The 18,392-nt window shown below is 35.0% G+C and overlaps 1 protein-coding gene across 2 annotated transcripts in view; it reads left to right on the top strand.

The window, feature by feature from the left end:
• vps13a (vacuolar protein sorting 13 homolog A) overlaps positions 1-18,392 on the top strand; it is a 122,052-nt gene that overhangs the window by 38,063 nt on the left and 65,597 nt on the right. For both annotated transcript variants that reach the window (XM_056246900.1, XM_056246901.1), the window contains exons 24-35: positions 5,999-6,083; positions 6,212-6,375; positions 7,247-7,403; positions 7,672-7,751; positions 8,690-8,749; positions 8,878-9,067; positions 12,609-12,725; positions 12,807-12,910; positions 13,378-13,545; positions 15,264-15,571; positions 15,719-15,866; positions 15,951-16,092. In XM_056246900.1, the coding sequence (XP_056102875.1) occupies positions 5,999-6,083; positions 6,212-6,375; positions 7,247-7,403; positions 7,672-7,751; positions 8,690-8,749; positions 8,878-9,067; positions 12,609-12,725; positions 12,807-12,910; positions 13,378-13,545; positions 15,264-15,571; positions 15,719-15,866; positions 15,951-16,092 (1,723 nt within the window). The remainder of the gene's footprint in view (positions 1-5,998; positions 6,084-6,211; positions 6,376-7,246; positions 7,404-7,671; positions 7,752-8,689; positions 8,750-8,877; positions 9,068-12,608; positions 12,726-12,806; positions 12,911-13,377; positions 13,546-15,263; positions 15,572-15,718; positions 15,867-15,950; positions 16,093-18,392) is intronic.

Genomic DNA, 18,392 nt, shown 5'->3' with positions numbered 1-18,392 from the left:
GAAGAGGAGCGATTTTTCAACTGAATTTATAGATTTTCCTGCCATCGAGGCGGTGGATATCAGCAACTACCTCGTCTTACAGAGACATACTTTGACTTTACAAAGTTCGGAAACGTTGCACGTTACACAAACATAGCCACTTAAGTTGTATTAACTCACCTTTGACGAAGTGATCACTCATTGGAGTTTTTCGGTCAATTTCTTGCATTTCCCCCCCTTATGAACAACAACTTTTGGTACACGATAAAAACTCATCGTGGTTTGATCGATTTAAGTAACCATAAACGACGCAAAACATAGGCATTTTGACTTTGTTATAGTGCTTTCTAAATGCCGCAAATCACTTCCTGCCCTCCATTTGCATTTCGCGCCATGGCAACGCAGTGGCGTGACGTCATATGAAAACAAGCTATTGTAGCACAAGTATAAATGTCTGTTAGCATCTATAAATACAACCACAAGTAGTGCAATTCATCACTTAAGCCACTTCCAAATGTGATACTTATCCAATATCTGGACATCCGACCTACATCTAAACACGCATATCCGATTCCCCTTTGAATTTCAAGCCACTACAAGGCGGCGACAACACGTTTACTCACAAATATAGATTTTTAATGTTGTATTATGAGGCAGATGTGCCTTTGTGTGCTCGCTCACATCTTTTTATTGAGGTGGGAACTTTATATTTATCTTTGTAAAGAAAAGAAATAGCGTGAACACAGAAACATTCAGGAGCTGGTTTTCAACCTCTGCCCGTGACTTTTATAAATAAAACGGCTTCACTACTGAAACCTACATTATATTTCTCAGCAATAACTTCACTTTAATTTATTTAAAAAACAATTTTTTTACAACTTTATTTCACTTCAGAATTCTAGATCTGAGTTTTAGATAAACAAATTATTTCCAAACTGTGTATCTGTTCGGATTTTGCGCTGCAAAACATTCATGTGTCATGACAGCTGTTATCTTGTCCATGCTGGAAAATAATCATGACCACCCGACATGAATTACATAAATAATTTTAGTAGCACGGCCATTCAAAACCAGGGTCTACCATGTGCAAAGTAAAACGATCACCAAAAATCATTTTGGGCGTGAATTAATGTAAACACAGATATCGTATAGTCCTGCCTAAAGTGAATGTAAATAGACGGGCCAAAAAAATCGGACATGGTCAAAAGATCGCATCTGTACATTAAGACTTGCAGTGTAAATGCAGCCTTAAAATCCCCCTGTAGTCGATCATTTTATCCCTCAAAACTCACCCAAATAAAATATGTAAAAGTTTTTTTTTGTCATGCTTTAAATGTAAATGTCATGCTTGAATGTAACTCGACACCCTTGCCTCATTTAGTATACGCGGTTCTATGAATATGCAAATGAGCCCCGCCTCCACTCACTCACTCAGCTCAGAGATCCACTGGTTGACTGGTTGATTGGTTACAAGGTCGTTTGTGACGTCAGAAACACCAGCGATTTCAAACCGTGTTTTTGAGACTGTCTTTGGTTCACTGCAGTTTTAAGCAGAAAATACTCAGCAATGCTGTCGACTTATGAATTTACACCTGGTTTGACTTAAAGCATATTAAAAACACCACATAGACATATAAACAACATTAAAAGCTGGTTTTTCACCACAGGGGGACGTTAAACAGCCATGTGACTGTCAAAGGACATTAATGTTCCATACAGGGCACGCAAAATACAAACCTTAACAAGAAATGTTTTCACACAAACATTTATTTATTTTTATTTGCCAAAAATGTCGGACTGCAGGAACATAACACCTCTTGCTTAACATTAAGTCAATTTTGTTTATATAGCCCAATATCACTAATCACAATGAATCATTAGAATGGTCTAAAGTTTTATTATAAAGTATTAAATTATTATGAAAAAAATCAGTACCTGAATTTATCAACTTTTGTCAGGATATCTTATGCATCGACTGGGAGAAAAAAACTCTTTGGATTCACTTTTACTTAAAATTTAGAGGGAAGTATTATTATTTTTTGTTTCTATTTTTACCCAAAATAGGGGTTTTGTGAGCAATAGTGAGTACACACATGTAATGTAAAGTCTGTTTCATTCATACTCGTGCAGAAAGTCCACAAGTGAGACTTATAAAAGTCATAAAACTTTTGACGTTCCAGGAAATCATTTATATGGATAAAGACATCCAGCTATCACTGTAGCTGAACAGAACACAGATAGAGACATTTCGACTGATATGATGGAACATAAAGACAATAAACATATAATTGCGACAATATATGGTTTAAATGTGTTCCTCTAGACATCTCAGGTTGTTTCATATTCATAAGAATAAAGTATAGTTATAATGCAATGCTAATCGACATATCCTTTTTCACTGTAAAGACACTAAAGAAAAAACCTATACCAAAATGTATTTAAAAATTCATTTATATCATACTAAGTATACTACAAATCCATTAACATATTTACTGATATAAATATTATAATTAAATTTTATTTGGAGTACTTCTTTATTGCACGATGCACATTTCCTAATATTACGCCTTAAATGTGTTTTAATATCACTATTAGAAAGCATAGCATGACCTCTGTATAATATCAGTCTTTAAATGCAAGATATTTCAATTGTACCTAAAGTATACGCAATAGTTCCACTTTAGCACAATCAAATATACTTCATATATCTTTAGTTGAACTTCAGCACTATTTCTGGATAACTAAAGAACATTTAGTAAAAAATGTGTTGTTCCAATGTTGCAGACTTTACATATACTAAAAGTACAATTGCGGGGTATTTATATGAAGTACATAATATGTAAATGTATTTGTAATATACTTAGCATTAAATAAATGTATTTCAAATGCATTGTAGTATATTTATTTTTCTGCCTCATTCTATGATATGAAGCCACGTCAGATCACAAAGGAAGTTATTTAACCCTCTGATTATCTTCATTTGTATCTACACTCATTATCTTTGGGGTCTCCAGGGACCCCAGACAAATAACATTTAATTTTGTAACAGAATAATATTTTTTTTTTTTACAAATGTAATTTTAGTCTATTTATTAATGTTTTTACTCAACATTTGTGCAGTTTCTGGAGGATTTTTGATATCTTTTAAATTTCTATAAATAAATAAATAAATATTTATTTAAATAGGCTTTTTTTTTTTTTACAAAAAACAGCATTTTATGTCAAATTTACTTTATAAAAGACCCATATTTCTAACTTTCATTTATGGGGATAACATGGATCATTTTAAATGATTTAATGTAAGATTTTTGCCTATTTTTTTGGGGAAAATGCAGTTTAAAAAAAAACAAAAAACACTTTAACCACTAGATGGCCATAGACCTCCACTATAAGCTATTTACTATATGATTAACCAAACTACATATCTTTTCACAAGTTTTTCCAGTTGGATTCATATCTAAATATTATAAAATCACAATTATAACACACAAAAAAAACTTTTTGTCAAAGTTTAGCATTTTTTTGTACAGACAAAAGTTTTTCAATAATGTTACATTATGATTATAGAATCAAACCTGAACAAGACTCCAAATGTTGGAGTCTTTAGATTTTATAATTTATTTCAATCATCTGTTTTTAATATAATTCTACAATTTTAATTCTACAATTTTACTAACTGTAACAGAACAAAAAATTACAGAAATGAACAGTTATATTACATATTGAGTAAAAATTTGTATTTTGTATTTTGAGCTTTGTATTTTGAGCACTTCTTGCGTTGTTTTTGCCTCTTCACGATGACTCGCTTGGTTTAGTCCTCAGTTGTAAGTCGCTTTGGATAAAAGCGTCTGCTAAATGACTAAATGTAAATGTAAATGTAAAAATACATGACATGAACATCAAAATGCAATGAACTGAACAGCAATAACAAAAATGAGCAAATAAAGCTGTAAAAAAAATAAAATTTAGTTAAAAAAACAGTGAATGGAGAAAAAATCGAACAACTAGGAACAATAATTGGTGGTCATCACATACAGTCTCGTTTACAGTGCACTGCAGGTGTTTATGCGTCAGTGCACTGCAGGCAGTATGCATAGTATAGCCTTACAAATGTATTACTGTGTGTGTGTGTGTGTGTGTGTGCATTGTGGATTTTTTTTTTGCATTGTTGGAAGTGTGCCACTTTATTTCTGTCTATGTGATCTGCGTTGTTTCTGATTTTGATGATGAATTTTGTATATTCACTATGCGGGGTCTCCAGGGACCCCGAAGATAACAAGTGTCGGCATTTTTTTCACGCTAACATAAAAACAGATATCATTCCAAATTATTATTTTTTTGTTAGATCTAGACAGTGTTAAGAGGTGTAGAAGTTTTCATACCATTTGGACAAAGATAATTTTTTTTTTTAAAATCACCAAAAGTCATTTGTGGGTCAAAAAGACCCCGAAGATAACCAGAGGGTTAAAATACTTGACACGTTATGAAGTGAGTTTGGAGTAAAATCATGTCATTAAATGTTTTCTTTTATTGGACAGCAGGTTTGTAAACGCTTCTCATTAAAAGTTTTACAATCTGATCGATTCCCGCTGATCTCTGCGAATTTTGCGATTTTTGGTTTCATTTCAGTTCATCTTGCAGTTTCTACATTAATCTCACACAACACACTCTCACGACACACAAACAAGCGGCTCTGTCTCACACACATGCAAACCTGTATCGCACGTGTGCTACTGTGGTACATTTATTCATCGCACTGACCAGTTTTTCCCATAGCAAACACATGTATGTTGCACTGTACAGCCCTGCTTATTAGACTAATGTAGTTATGGCAAACTGACCTCTGATCAGTTGTTTGACTGTATAATAACATTTAATTGAATGAAGGATGGATGTGGGTTATTGAAATTAAATGATATCGCTGAAATAAAATATTACACAATAAACAAAATACTGTATGTGCATTATCAGCTGTCACTAGATGAGCTCAGGAAATACATCTTCCATCTGATATCAATGTTATTTTAGTATTTTTTTTAATGTACTAATAGTATTTATTTATATTTTATATTTTTTTTAATTTAAATTTTAGTAAGCTTGAATCATTTTGGTTATTTCATATTAGTAATTTAATGTTTTTGAATATTTCTTTTAGCTTTTATTTGTATTTATGTCAGTTTTAGTCATTTTTGTACTTCAACTTCCAACGTGTTTTATTTCTGTCAGTTGCCAAGTGTAACTAATTTCTAATTTTCATTTAAGTTTTTCAAGTTTTTTCATCAAATGTTTACTTTTATATTTTACCTTTATTTCTTTTAACGAAAACTTTTAACAATTGTAGTTTTAGTTGTGATTAAACCTATGTCACGATTTATAAAATCTCAAGGTTATTTAATTATTAACCTTGATTTATTAAGATAAATGAGACAACTTTGTTTTAAAAAAATCATTCAAAAAGACACAAATTCTGGATAAATAGAACTACATAGTTTAGGCCAAGTTGTAATTGGAAAAAAAAAAGTGATAATACAGATATTTGGCTTTTTTGATTCAGATCAATATAATTCATACAGGTGAAACTGGAAAAATTAGAATATGGTGCAAAAGTTAATTTATTTCAGTAATTCAACTTAAAAGGTGAAACTAATATATTATATAGACTCATTACATGCAAAGTGAGATATTTCAAGCCTTTATTTGTTATAATTTTGATGATTATGGCTTACAGATATGAAAACCTTTTCACAATATTCTAATTTTGAATTTGGGGTTTTCATAATCATCAAAATTACAACAAATAAAGGCTTGAAATATCTCACTTTTCATGTAATGAGTCTATATAATATATTAGTTTCACCTTTTAAGTTGAATTACTGAAATAAATTAACTTTTGCACGATATTCTCATTTTTTGAGTTTCACCTGTATATAACTCAAATGGACCTATATCCATTTTGTTTGCAAATGAGGTTTTCTAGCAGCTATGTGATACTTTTTTCTTTTTTTTTCTTTCACATCAGTCCTCTAAACAAGGGAACACGCCTCAGCTCACCCCCCGAAGACCCGCCATAGATGACCTGCGTGCATCCATCATATATGGCTCAGGTCAGACACGCATCCATACTATACAAACAGAGACTTACCTTTACATGACTAGTGATCAAATACTACTATCATCTACTCTATAAATCCAACATCTCCACATTAAAACACTGTGTTTGTGTGTTTTTCAGAGGAGGAGTTGTTCTTCGACGCCCCTAGTTCCCCGATCGAGGACATGCCGTTCTTCGAGGCCTCGTCTGACTCTCTGCAAGCCTCTGATAAACGTCTGGCCATGGTCCTGAAAGACCCCAAGAAAAACATGACCGAGTTCCTCCTGAGATTCGAGATCAACAAGGTCTGATTATGTCCTTGTCTACTTAAAGGATGAGTTCACTTCAGAATTCAAATTTCCTGATAGTTTACTCTCCTCCACGTCATCCAAGATGTTCATGTCTTCATGTCTTCAAGGTTTTTGAGGAAAATATTTTTCTCCATATAGTGACTTCAATGGGGTCCAAATGACAGTTTCAGTGCAGCTTCAAAGTCTCGACACGATCCCAGCCGAGGAATAAGAGTCTCATCTAGACAAACCAGCGGCCATTTTCTAACAAAATAAACATTTATATACTTTTTAACCACAAATGCTCGTCTTGCACTAGCTGTGATGCGCTACATTACGTAATCACGTTGAAAGGTCACGCGTGTTCCGGTTCAGAAATGTAGAGTAGGGCGAAAAACATTTTCTCCTCCAACTTCAACATCGTCCGACATTGTTGGTTCGCTTTTTTTTTTTTTGTAAATGCCTTTCAACGTGATTATGTAATGTGTGGCGCATCACAGCTAGTGTAAGACGAACATTTGTGGTTATGTTTATTTTTTTGTTTGAAAATGTCCGCTGGTTTGTCTAGATGAGACTCTTATTCCTCGGCTGGGATCGTGTCGAGACTTTGAAGCTGCACTGAAACTGTAATTTGGACCCCATTGAAGTCACTATATGGAGAAACATCCTGGAACGTTTTCCTCAAAAACCTTCATTTCTTTCTGACTGCAGACAGAAAGACATGAACATCTTGGATGACGTGGAGGAGAGTAAACTATCAGGAAATTTTAATTCTGAAGAGCATCTAGTTATCTTTCCTTTCCTCATAGAGAAGATAACAGATATGACATTTTCTTATCATTTCAAGGCTCATTCTGGTCTTCCCTCTTTTGTTCCTGTGTTCTAGCTTTCTGTTCAGCTGTGTCGTTTGTCACGCAGACAGGAAGTGAGCGTTCTGCATCTGTTCATTGATGGATTAGGGACAGAACTCAATCTTCGCACGTTTGATATGTCGTCATACACTTTCCTGCGTGAGATCTGCCTTGAGTGTTCAGAGTACTTGGGTAAGTGCAATGCGTTTTCAAACACTGAAAACAAAGTATTCTTTTATTTTATTCAGCGTGGAGGCAATAAACAGCGACAGTAAAGACATTTTATAATGTTACAAAAGATTTCAATTTCAAATAAATGCTGTTTCTTTTAACTTTTAAGTATCCTGAAGACATGCATCACAGATTCCACAAAAAAAAAAAATTAGGCAACACAACTGTTTTTAACATTGATTTCTGTATGCAAATCTAAAAGTTATAAGGATTTTGTGTTTGTGTGAAGATTCTGAGGACAAGAAAGTTCACATTATCACCACTCTGGACAATACCGAGGAAGATCTGCTCACTTTGGAGTATGTCAAGGTACATTTGCTTTATCATATTTACATGTCTTTTTCCTTTGGTTTCAGGTTCTGTATATGTATAAGAGCTGTTTGTCATCAACATCGTGAAGCTTCAATCTCTCTCGGACCGTTTTCATGGTTGTGGCGGTGTCTCTCAGCTTGTTGGATGCCGTCTAGAGGGCATTTTCTAATATTAGCTTTAATAAGCCAAACATTAACACAAAATTAGACCTAAAAAAAGACTAGTGAGTCAAGATGCATGATTTAAAAACAGTCAGCATGAATTTAGACTAATAATATATAATATCTATATCTATCTATATCTAATTTGATTATTTTTCTTCAAATCATCCTGTAGTTCATGAATTTGACACCTCTTTCCAATGTAATATTTTGAGAATTATAATGACGACATACTAACGTACCCAAGACTCTTGCATAGTACTGTATTTTCACCCCCAAAAAATGTTTTTAAGCCAGGTATTTATATCTTTTGCTGTAGCGTGTCAGTAGGAAATATCAGTTTACATGATCAAAAATATTCCTTTTGCCATTATTTGTAATAATCCAGTCGGTATTATCTAATCTCACCATCATCGAGTCCATCTGGGAAATGTAAAACGATATTTCCTACTGACACACTACAGCAAAAGATATAAATACCTGGCTTAAAAACATTTTTGGGGGGTGAAAAAACTAACATATTTAGATTTAGATTAGATCATACCGACTGGATTATTAAAATTAATGGCAAAAGGAATGTTTTTGATCATGTAAACTGATATTTCCTACTGATACGCTACAGCAAAAGATATAAATAACTTGCTTAACTTTTTTTGTTGGGGTGAAAATACTAACGTGCCTAAGACTTTTGCCCAGTCTTGTATATTGTCATGTGATTGGATGAGCACAGGCCTATGCATAACAATATCCTAATAATACCCTATTCTTTTTCAGGCGGACAAAACTGCACCAGATTTTAAAACGATGTACAAAAATACAGAGCAACTAATCAAGGTAAGCGAGTTCACAAATCAGAGCTCAGAATTTCTTTACAGGTAATGCGATAGCCAATCAGATCACAACGCTTATAAAATTGGATACTATTTTCAAACGTTTGTTAAAATTCGTAATATTTGCACCAGGTGAATTTCTCCTCGCTGGACGTGCACCTGCACACTGAGGCGCTCCTCAACTCCATGAATTTCCTAAATAACCTTCTCCCACCCATGAAGAAAGAGGGCCAGGAGGAGCAGCCCGTCCTTCCCAAGGAGGAAGAGGAAGAAGAGGGAGAGGAGGCAAAAGTAGAGGATTCTGCTGTTACAAAGAAATCCTGTAAGAAAGTCAGATGTTTATTTTTTTTATGGTTCTTTTTTTAGTGATGCGCCGATGTGAAAATTGTGGCCGATACCGATAACCGATATTAATATTGCTGTTATGGCCGATACCGATATTTACCGATGTCGATATCGATATATATATTTCACCAGGTGACTTGAATAGCTCTATTTGGAAAGAATGAATCATTCTAGAATGACTGGGGTGGTTTTGTCATGGAGTAAATCCGCATAGAAACTAATATTAATAGTTAACTCTCTGGGGTCGGCGGTCTCGCCGGCGATACCAGCTCACTTTTTTCCTTATCAGTGCAAAAGAGACTCAAATTACTCTGTTAATTTTGATCTTACATTTAAGTGTTGTACATCATTCGATCCTGTTAAGTTTGTATTTTTTTTGTGGAACCTCATAATAAAAACAAAGTGTTGTGCTTTTCGCCTAATAAAGAAAAATAAACATGATGCGCGTTCTGCGTTCTCTCTGTCAGTGAAGTCCATTCTGAAACGCGTCCGAAAAATCATCTGTAACTCTGCAAATACTCAGTCAAACAGGTATACAGGCACACAGGCATGAAGCCTGAATTATCTTCTTTTAAATGAAGTAATTTATATAAAAAAAATGTTTTCTTATTTTATGTAATCTGTACGAAAAGAGAGAGATGATAGTCGTTCTCGTCTCAGCTCATTAAAGTTAATTTGACCACGCCCACAGAGCGCGCGCTCTATTCAAACACAAATGCTCTGAGGCGATCCACGCCCACATCAGCTGGATAACCACCGAAAGAGACTCAGATTTACGACGCTGTGAGGAATAATAGTTCTATCTTAATAATAATCCTGGAAAAAATTACCTCAGAAGTAGGCTACAGGTAGTTTCATTTGGAGGAGCAACGGATCCAGCCGAGGAAATAGGTAGGGCTACATTCTTTATTTTCAAGTGCTTTGTGCTAATCGCGATATGGAATAGTGTCTGTAAACAAAAAGACTGTTTGAATCGCGTTTTTGTGTGTGAATGAATGAACAGCTTTTACCTAACTATATTCCAATACTGAGATGAGTAAAAATCGACTGAAATATGTTGAAATAAAATATTTTTGTATAAGCAACGTATTAAACTGCAAATTAACATTTATATGTCCTAATCATAAAAACGATGTGTTACATATGAAAGACAAGATGTCGTTTTTACTGTAAAATACTGCCACATCAAATAAGCTTGTTTGCTAAGATGTTATTATAGTGTTTGTTCGATTGTAAGCTATATTCAAACTAATTAATCCGCAACTGTGAAATATGTATGATAAAATGTATACTTTAGTATATAATACAAAGAAAGATTACATTTGAAATATAGTTAAAATTTTAATTGTTGTTGTAATTGTAACCTTTTTATTAAAATAGCAAAAATATATGTAGGCTACATATAAATAAATCTTAGGTAAATCTTAAAAGCTCAATATAAGCCTCCTCTTTAAATTATTTGTATTGTGTTTTATTAGTGACACATTTGGGATATATTCCCAGACTTTCTGTAAAAACAGTATGATAATTAACTGCACAATTACTAGAAATTTTTACATTTGATATTATACAATTTGAAAGCACAATTTGAAAAATAAATAAATAATTGGAACTGTAAACCAATTTTGTATTATATAGGCATATATATATATATATATATATATATATATTGTCATTGCATTCTTGTGGCTCAGTGACACACCTGAATGAAAGGCTCATTAGTATGCAGCCCCATTATGCGCTCATTATGCGGGCCCATTGTCTTCTCAGGTGTGAATCACAGCAGGTCACACCCCTGCGCATATTGCCTTTCCAAACAAAAAGTGTCATTTTTAAATTTAAACCAATCTATTGTTTTACCGAATGATAAGGCAGGATGATTTTCAGATCATTTTGAAGAAAAAACTCTAGGCGACAACATCCATTAGTCAAAAGTCTTGTGGACACATATTTAGTATGTGTTTTGTGGCCTTATTTCAGAAACTTTAAGTTTTAGTTTTTTCAATAACCACGCATAAACAATATTCTCTCAAAAATACAAAAATGTACATACATGTTGATAACACATTATGGTAGCCCTGTTTGTGCTAAATAGAGTGTAATTACACCTTTGCCAGTAATATGTTTATAAGCAACTGAAAAAAGCACAAATGTCAGAGTATGTCAAAACATCTCAAGGACCCAAAAAACACCTTGGACCCCAGAGGGTTAATGTTAACTAATGTAGTTAACTAGACTTTAATAAATGGAACCTTATTGTAAAGTGTTTCCGATTTATGTCTCTTGAGTTCAGTGTTGGACAGATCAGTTGTTTTAACCATTCATTAAAGTGAATCGGTTCAAAGGAGTCATTAGTTCGCGAATCGGACGTGTCATTAACGGACCACGGCACACGTTGTGTGATTATCCAGGCAGTTTAGGGCATCGCACAAGATTTGTCTCAACACAGAAAACATTTCATCACTAGATAGATTTTTTTGTTGTTGTTTATTGAAAATGTGGAAAGCTTTTCAGAGTTGTGAATTGTGATAAAATAACGTTGCCTTTATTTTAGCACAATTCACAACAAGTGGTAGTTCAGAAAAAAAAAAACTTCGGTCTTCCGACCTTTTACCATCGTGTATTCTCAAAGATATTCAGTCAACTCAATTCATTAATATGCACGAAGGAGGGAGAGAGAGCAAGACAATTTGAAGCGGGTTGAAGACGGTGAGAGTGTGCGTGTGCGCGCGACCGGGGCAATTTCCAGTCTTCTTGCGCTTTATTTTCAACGGCTCTGGTATAAACTGACAGGACTTGCGCTCATAATGTATGCGCTCGTGCAAAAACAAACATCCCCGTCCCCGCACTCACATCTACACACACGTCAAATACACAGGAATGATTATCGGCCTGTTCACATCGGCCCTATTTTGACATCGGAACGATACCGATGTGTAAAAAATTGACCATATCGGCCGATATTATATCGGCGGCCGATATATCGTGCACCACTAGTTCTTTTATATTATCATGATACCATTTTAACCTCATATTTTGGGCTTTTCTTCACGTAAGTATATTTTGGTCGAGGATAAAGCAGGTACAGTGTCACAATGACACGGTCTATGTTTTGGTTAAAATCATTCAAAAAGACAAATTCTGGATAAATAGAACTGCATAGTTTACGCCATGTTGTAATAAAATTAAAAAAAAAAGAGATAAAGCAGATATTTGGCTTTTTTAATGCAGATTTCCCGATTCAATTCACAATCCTCGACCAAAGACGCTTTCATATATTATATGTTTTATTAGACAAGGGAACAACTGATTATAGATAGAAACCTAATAATTGATATTTAGCTCAACAATGTTAGTCTTATTGTTTGAATCGTTTGTTTTCTTTATTTTCCACGTGGCTAACATAATCAGATGCAGCTTTATTATTAGTTACAGTGATGTTGCATTATCTCCATCATACAATATGTTTTAAAACTAATTGCATGCCTTTTAATCTCATATTTTTGGCTTTTCTTTAGCCTATAAGAAGTCAAAGTTTGAGGATGTGGTGAACTTGCATATCCGAGCAGATCTCAACTGTCTGAAGGTCTTCATAAGAGGAGAGAAAGCCAGGATCTCTGAGATCAGCATAGAGGGTAATACACATTTCTGGAGGTGCAAATAAACACAATAAAGTTGGGATATGATCCAATACTGCATGTTCTCTCTTTTAACAGGATTAGTTTCTGAAGTTCAGATGAAGAAGTCGTCGGTGGAGATTCTGGCTAACCTGAAGAACATTATAATTCTGGATTGTGACAGAGAGGCACTCTATAAAAAGGTAGAAAATGCTGTACTTTTAAGGATAAATAAATCATAGAATGGGAACTAAATTGGGACAATGGAGAACCGGCACACATTTTTTAAATATTATGTTATACAATACTAGTATTATAATCAAAATTAACAATAAAATCAGGCTTTTAAACACACATTTTGCAGTTGACTCGAAATAAAAGTGTTGTTTATTAGATTATACAATTATATAATAAATTTACTTTGTTTCTAATTTTTTTTTTGTGTGAATTTAAAAAAAATCATGCTCTAAAATGTATGGGAGAATAATTGTAAAAAAATGCTGCCACATTAGTACCATTTTATTTTCCACATCTTATTGACTGTGGGCTAAAAAAAAATTGGGGGGTTTTAACAGCTTTTAAATGTAATTTTGTATCATTCATAAGAAGGAAGGAGCGTGTGTGAGTGTAAATGGATTTAGGCTAATGATGTAATGATGTTGATATGTAGGCAGTGTCCATCGCGGATAAGGAGGTGTTTGACTTCCGCATGGTGAACCATGTGGATGCAACGGAGGGGGACGCCTATACAGACATGATCATTGTGGACACCAGTGTCACTTTGACTGTGGGCTGCATTCAGGTTATTTTCCTCAACAAGTTTGTGTCCTCGATACTGGTAAGTGTTCATCTCGTACACTACCTCATCCACCATTCCCATACAAAGAAAGTTAGTTTAAAAAATAATAATAATAATGAACTATTTTTGAATTATTGATACTGATAATTATCTGTATTTTATTTATGTTTATTTATTTTTAAAATGGTATTTAGCACCTATAACCTATGCATTTAAAAAGAGGAGAGGGCCTAGAACTGAACCTTGGGGGTCGCCCCACTGTGACTTAAAGGCACAATATGTAGTTTTTCGCCGCTTGCGCTGTTTTATCATTTATATTTGTCTGTTGAAAATGATGTTATAACGTTACTCTGCGTTCGCTCGGCGGCTGCTATGAGACAGTTGTTGCACACTGCAGTAAGCTAGATCGATATTAGAATATTATAATAATAAATGGTGGATGGCTTGTGTTGCTAAATGGCATGCAATTAATTATAAAACATTGTATGATGGAGAAAATCCATCATCATATAATAAAGCTGCATCTGATTGTTATGTTAGCCACGCAGAAAATCAAGAAAACAAGCGATTCAAACAAAAAGACTAACATTTTTTAGCCAAGTATTGTCTATAAATGTATCCAAACTAGGGATGGCGAAAACAAAAAAAATTCTTGACCGACCACCGAGCCTCATTAGCCGGTTGAAACCGGTTAACCCATTAGTTTAAAATATGCTACGCTATTAGAAATAACAGCCATTTTGGGCCGCGCCTGCAATTTCGCAACTCTGTCGCATCTCTCTGCCGCTCTGCCTCCCGCTCACACACACACTTTAACAGTCTCTGAGCGCTGTTTGTCACATTTCCTACCAGCTAGCATAGATGACACGGTAGGTTGGCTTTGGCTACCTTTCTCACCCGAAGAGGCTTGCGGGTGTCGCGTTTTCAGGTGATACATCATAGATGATGTGCTACTACTGTATTTAAGCACTGTATCACACAAGTTGCAACTTACATCTGTGTCATTCTTTTTGGGGAAATGGTCCCACACACTACTTTTCTTTGCACGCTTCATCCTGTCGTCTGCCCTGGCTCTAACCTCGAGTGTTTTAGTCTGTAGCCTTTACTTTTCCCAAACCCAAACGCTGTGACCTCGCGCCAAATGTTTTTATTGGTTTATTAAGTACAAACAGGCGAGTTATGAAAAATTGAGTGTGAGGGATTTGTTCACTTCACACAAAACTATCTTGGAATGAGATGGCTAACTGTAGTAGCGTTTAGTCCACTGTCTATAATAGCCTAATTTTTTTTCTAACCGACAACTTTGATCGGTTAACGTTGATACGGTCAACCATCGGTCAAACGGTCATCGGTTAACATCCCTAATCCAAACAGTTGTTCCCTTGTCTAATAAAGCATATAATATATTAAAGCGTCTTTGGTCGAGGGTATAGCAGGTACGGCGTCACAATGACACGGCCCGTGTTTTGGTTAAAATGGCTTATTTCTCTGGATTTAAACAGTCTTCGAAACATCTGGGATAATATTAGTACACAAGTCAACAAAATATATAACACTGTTCTAGCTTACATATTGGGCCTTTAATAGAAACAAATTGCTACTTGGCAAGTAAATCTTGTTTTTCTTTACTTACTCTGTAACTTTAAAAATCACTGCAAGGGTTCATGGGATGATGTAACTTCCTTTTTGAATTTGATTAGCCTCTGTTTGCATTTAATTTTTTGGCTAATCTCCCTCTCTTTATTTTTCCACTTCAGGCATTTATTAATAATTTCCAGGAGGCTAAAAACGCGTTGGCGGAGGTGACGGCCCAGGCGGCAGAGAAGGCAGCCACGGGGGTGCTGGAGCTGGCAGAGAGAAGTACACGTATCTCCCTGGACGTAGACATCAAAGCTCCAGTTGTCTTCCTCCCACAATCCTCTGTTTCCCACAATGTCATTGTGGCAGATCTGGGTTTAGTGACTGTAAAGAACCGCTTCGAAATCGTCTCTTCTCCAACACACACCAAGATCCCCCCTGTCATGGACATCATGGCTGTCGGACTGAGTGATCTTAAAATGTACAGGTTAGGAGAGTATTACAAATCACTTGTTCTGAATTTTTAAACAAATTGACTAATTTGAGTTCATTAATTAGATGTAAATGCCCTGAAATTAAATTTTCATTGCTTGATGAATGATGTTCTAATATTTTTTTTTTTTTTTTTTCTCAGGACCACATTCAGTGATGGACAATTTATAAATGAGATTCAGTTACTCAAACCGGTCAACATGGACCTGTCAATCAAACGCAATCTCGGTGCTTCCTGGTATCACAGCATTCCTGACATCCAGATCAATGCACACCTCAAACCCATGAGCGTAAGCGCATATATGTGATTATTTCTGTCTGTGATTATAGGCGTAAGGGATGTTGCATCTAATATTAATGTGTGTTTCTTGCAGCTGATCTTGAGTCAGGAGGACCTAACTATAGTGCTGAAGACTCTGAGTGAGAATCTGAGTGAGACTTCTGGTGATCTTCCTGCTCCATCCAGCTCTGATAAAGGAGACACCGTTTCTACCAAAGATTCTCCGAGTTCTGGAGGTATAAAAACACACAAACACAGATTGTGAAGCTTTATTGATCACTACTGCACAGGTTATGTCAAGCACACTTTCTAGTTCATTGTCTTTGCATGTTTTCCTGGAATGAATATCCTGCTGTTTAAGCATTAATTTAAGGGTCATTTCTTGTCTTGTTGTTCTGTGTTATTGTGTATTGTCTTGTTTTGAGCATGTGTGGCTCAGGTTGTTATTTACAATCAGTGATTGAAAGGACCCCCTTGAAAATGAGATGGTACATCTCAAGGGGCTATCCAAAATAAAAGAATAAGGAATTTCAAGTAGTGCTGTCAAACGATTAAAATATTTAATCGTGATTAATCGCATTAATGCCATAGTTAACTCGTGATTAATCGCATTAATGCCATAGTTAACTCGCGATTAATCGCATTAATGCCATAGTTAACTCGCGATTAATCGCATTAATGCCATAGTTAACTCGTGATTAATCGCATTAATGCCATAGGTAACTCGCGATTAATCGCATTAATGCCATAGTTAACTCGCGATTAATCGCAATTAATCGCACATTTTTATCTATTCTAAATGTCTCTTGATTTCTATTTGTCCCATTATTTTTTTTCTCATTTTAATGCTCTTATCAACATGGAAAAGTGGATCGGCTTGCTTTGTGCAAATGTTTTTTATTGAAAACAGCATTGGCATACACTGTGTTCAATTTCACACTAACATTCTCACTTGGAGCAAATAATCTCTCAATGTAACACTGTCCATCAATAAAAGGGTGAAAGGAATACTGACGAGGTCCTGATATTGATGAGGGGGCGGAGAATTCGCATCAGCTGTGTGTGTGTGTGTGTGCTTGGCCATCATCAAGTGGTGTTTCAGACTGGACGTGCTGCGATGATAGCTCAGTTCACAACGACAAAACACACAGATCACTTTGGTCTCGTCAATGAAACCATTTGGCAACTTTTTAAAAGTAAACTTTCAATTCAGAATCTTACTGGCATCCATTTCGGCGTCTCGCGCTCGTCATCCACTCAAAACGTCACGTTAACCAACTATTTGGCCGGCTCGCAAGCCCAAACAAGTGTGTGCGGCGTCGTGACTGTTTTGTTTCCAGTCTAGCTAGATCTGCTTGCGCTTTGGTCAACGAAGTAACAAAACATCCTCGTGCGGCGCAAGCCATTGAAATTAATGGGTTTCATAGCGCCGCACATGCCGCGTCCTGTTGCAAAAGCATGTGAAAAAAACGACAAAGTTTGCTAGACCAAAAAGACCGTTAATCGCGCGATAAAAAAATTGACGCCGTTAAAATGGGTTTGCGTTAATGCCGTTAATAACGCGTTTAACTGACAGCCCTAATTTCAAGTATTGCAAATTATGTTATAGCAATTCCAAATAGTCATAAATAAAAATAATTTTAAAAGATTAGGCAAAGTAAAAATAAATAACTTTAAAAAATGTTTTTAGCATGCTTTTGTTAAAATAACAAAGAAACACTGTTAACATTTAATCTTTATCTTATCTTAACTCGCACAGAAAACTGCTTCAGACGGCGTGCCAGCTGCATTTATTTCTCTTTCGCGCTTGAACGGAAAAAAAACGTGAAAAATTATGCCACAATTCCCGTTATGTCGAGTATTCTCGTAAACGGTCATAAATGAGTGAAATAAAGTCTTAAATCAACGCAAGGAGTTGTGAGAAATTGGGACGTGTGTCAGATCCGTGTCATGTGCGTCAGGTCTTAAAGTGACAGCAGCCTAATAAACCTGCTGCTCTCTGTCTTTAATGTTAATCAAAGAACTAAAGACAAAGAGAAAATCCCTCACTGTTTTTGACTGAATAACTTTAATAGCTTTAATAAGGATTAATCTATATTTAATTTAGAATTTATGCAGTGAAGACTGTGAAGTGTTTGATAACTATAATTCTATTTCTGTATTTCCCCTACCTGTTAGATCAAAACTGCATGTTGTTTCTACATTCATTTGGAGATTAAATGTAAAATTATTTCAGCATAAAAATATATTAAAAACTTTAATGTTAGCTGCGATTAATCACGATTAATTACAGGAAAATGTGCGATTAATTAGTTATTAGGAAATAGGATTTTTAAATAATAATAATTTGTTTTATATATATATATATTTAGTATATAGATGTAGATATAGTAAGTATGTGTGTGTATGTATGTGTATATATATATATATCAGGGTTTCCGTTGTCCGGTAATTACCGGACATTGGCCGGGAAAAAAATGAAATGTCCGACAAAATTAAATCTCTCCGGTCAAATTGTCAGATTAAAATGGCCTAA

This window comes from Rhinichthys klamathensis, unplaced genomic scaffold, assembly GCF_029890125.1.
Source record: "Rhinichthys klamathensis goyatoka isolate OS25496 unplaced genomic scaffold, OSU_Roscu_1.1 h1tg000040l_1, whole genome shotgun sequence".
In the NCBI taxonomy this organism is placed as follows: domain Eukaryota; kingdom Metazoa; phylum Chordata; class Actinopteri; order Cypriniformes; family Leuciscidae; genus Rhinichthys; species Rhinichthys klamathensis.
Note: the sequence above shows the minus strand (reverse complement) of the source record. Positions and strands in the feature narration are given on the sequence as shown.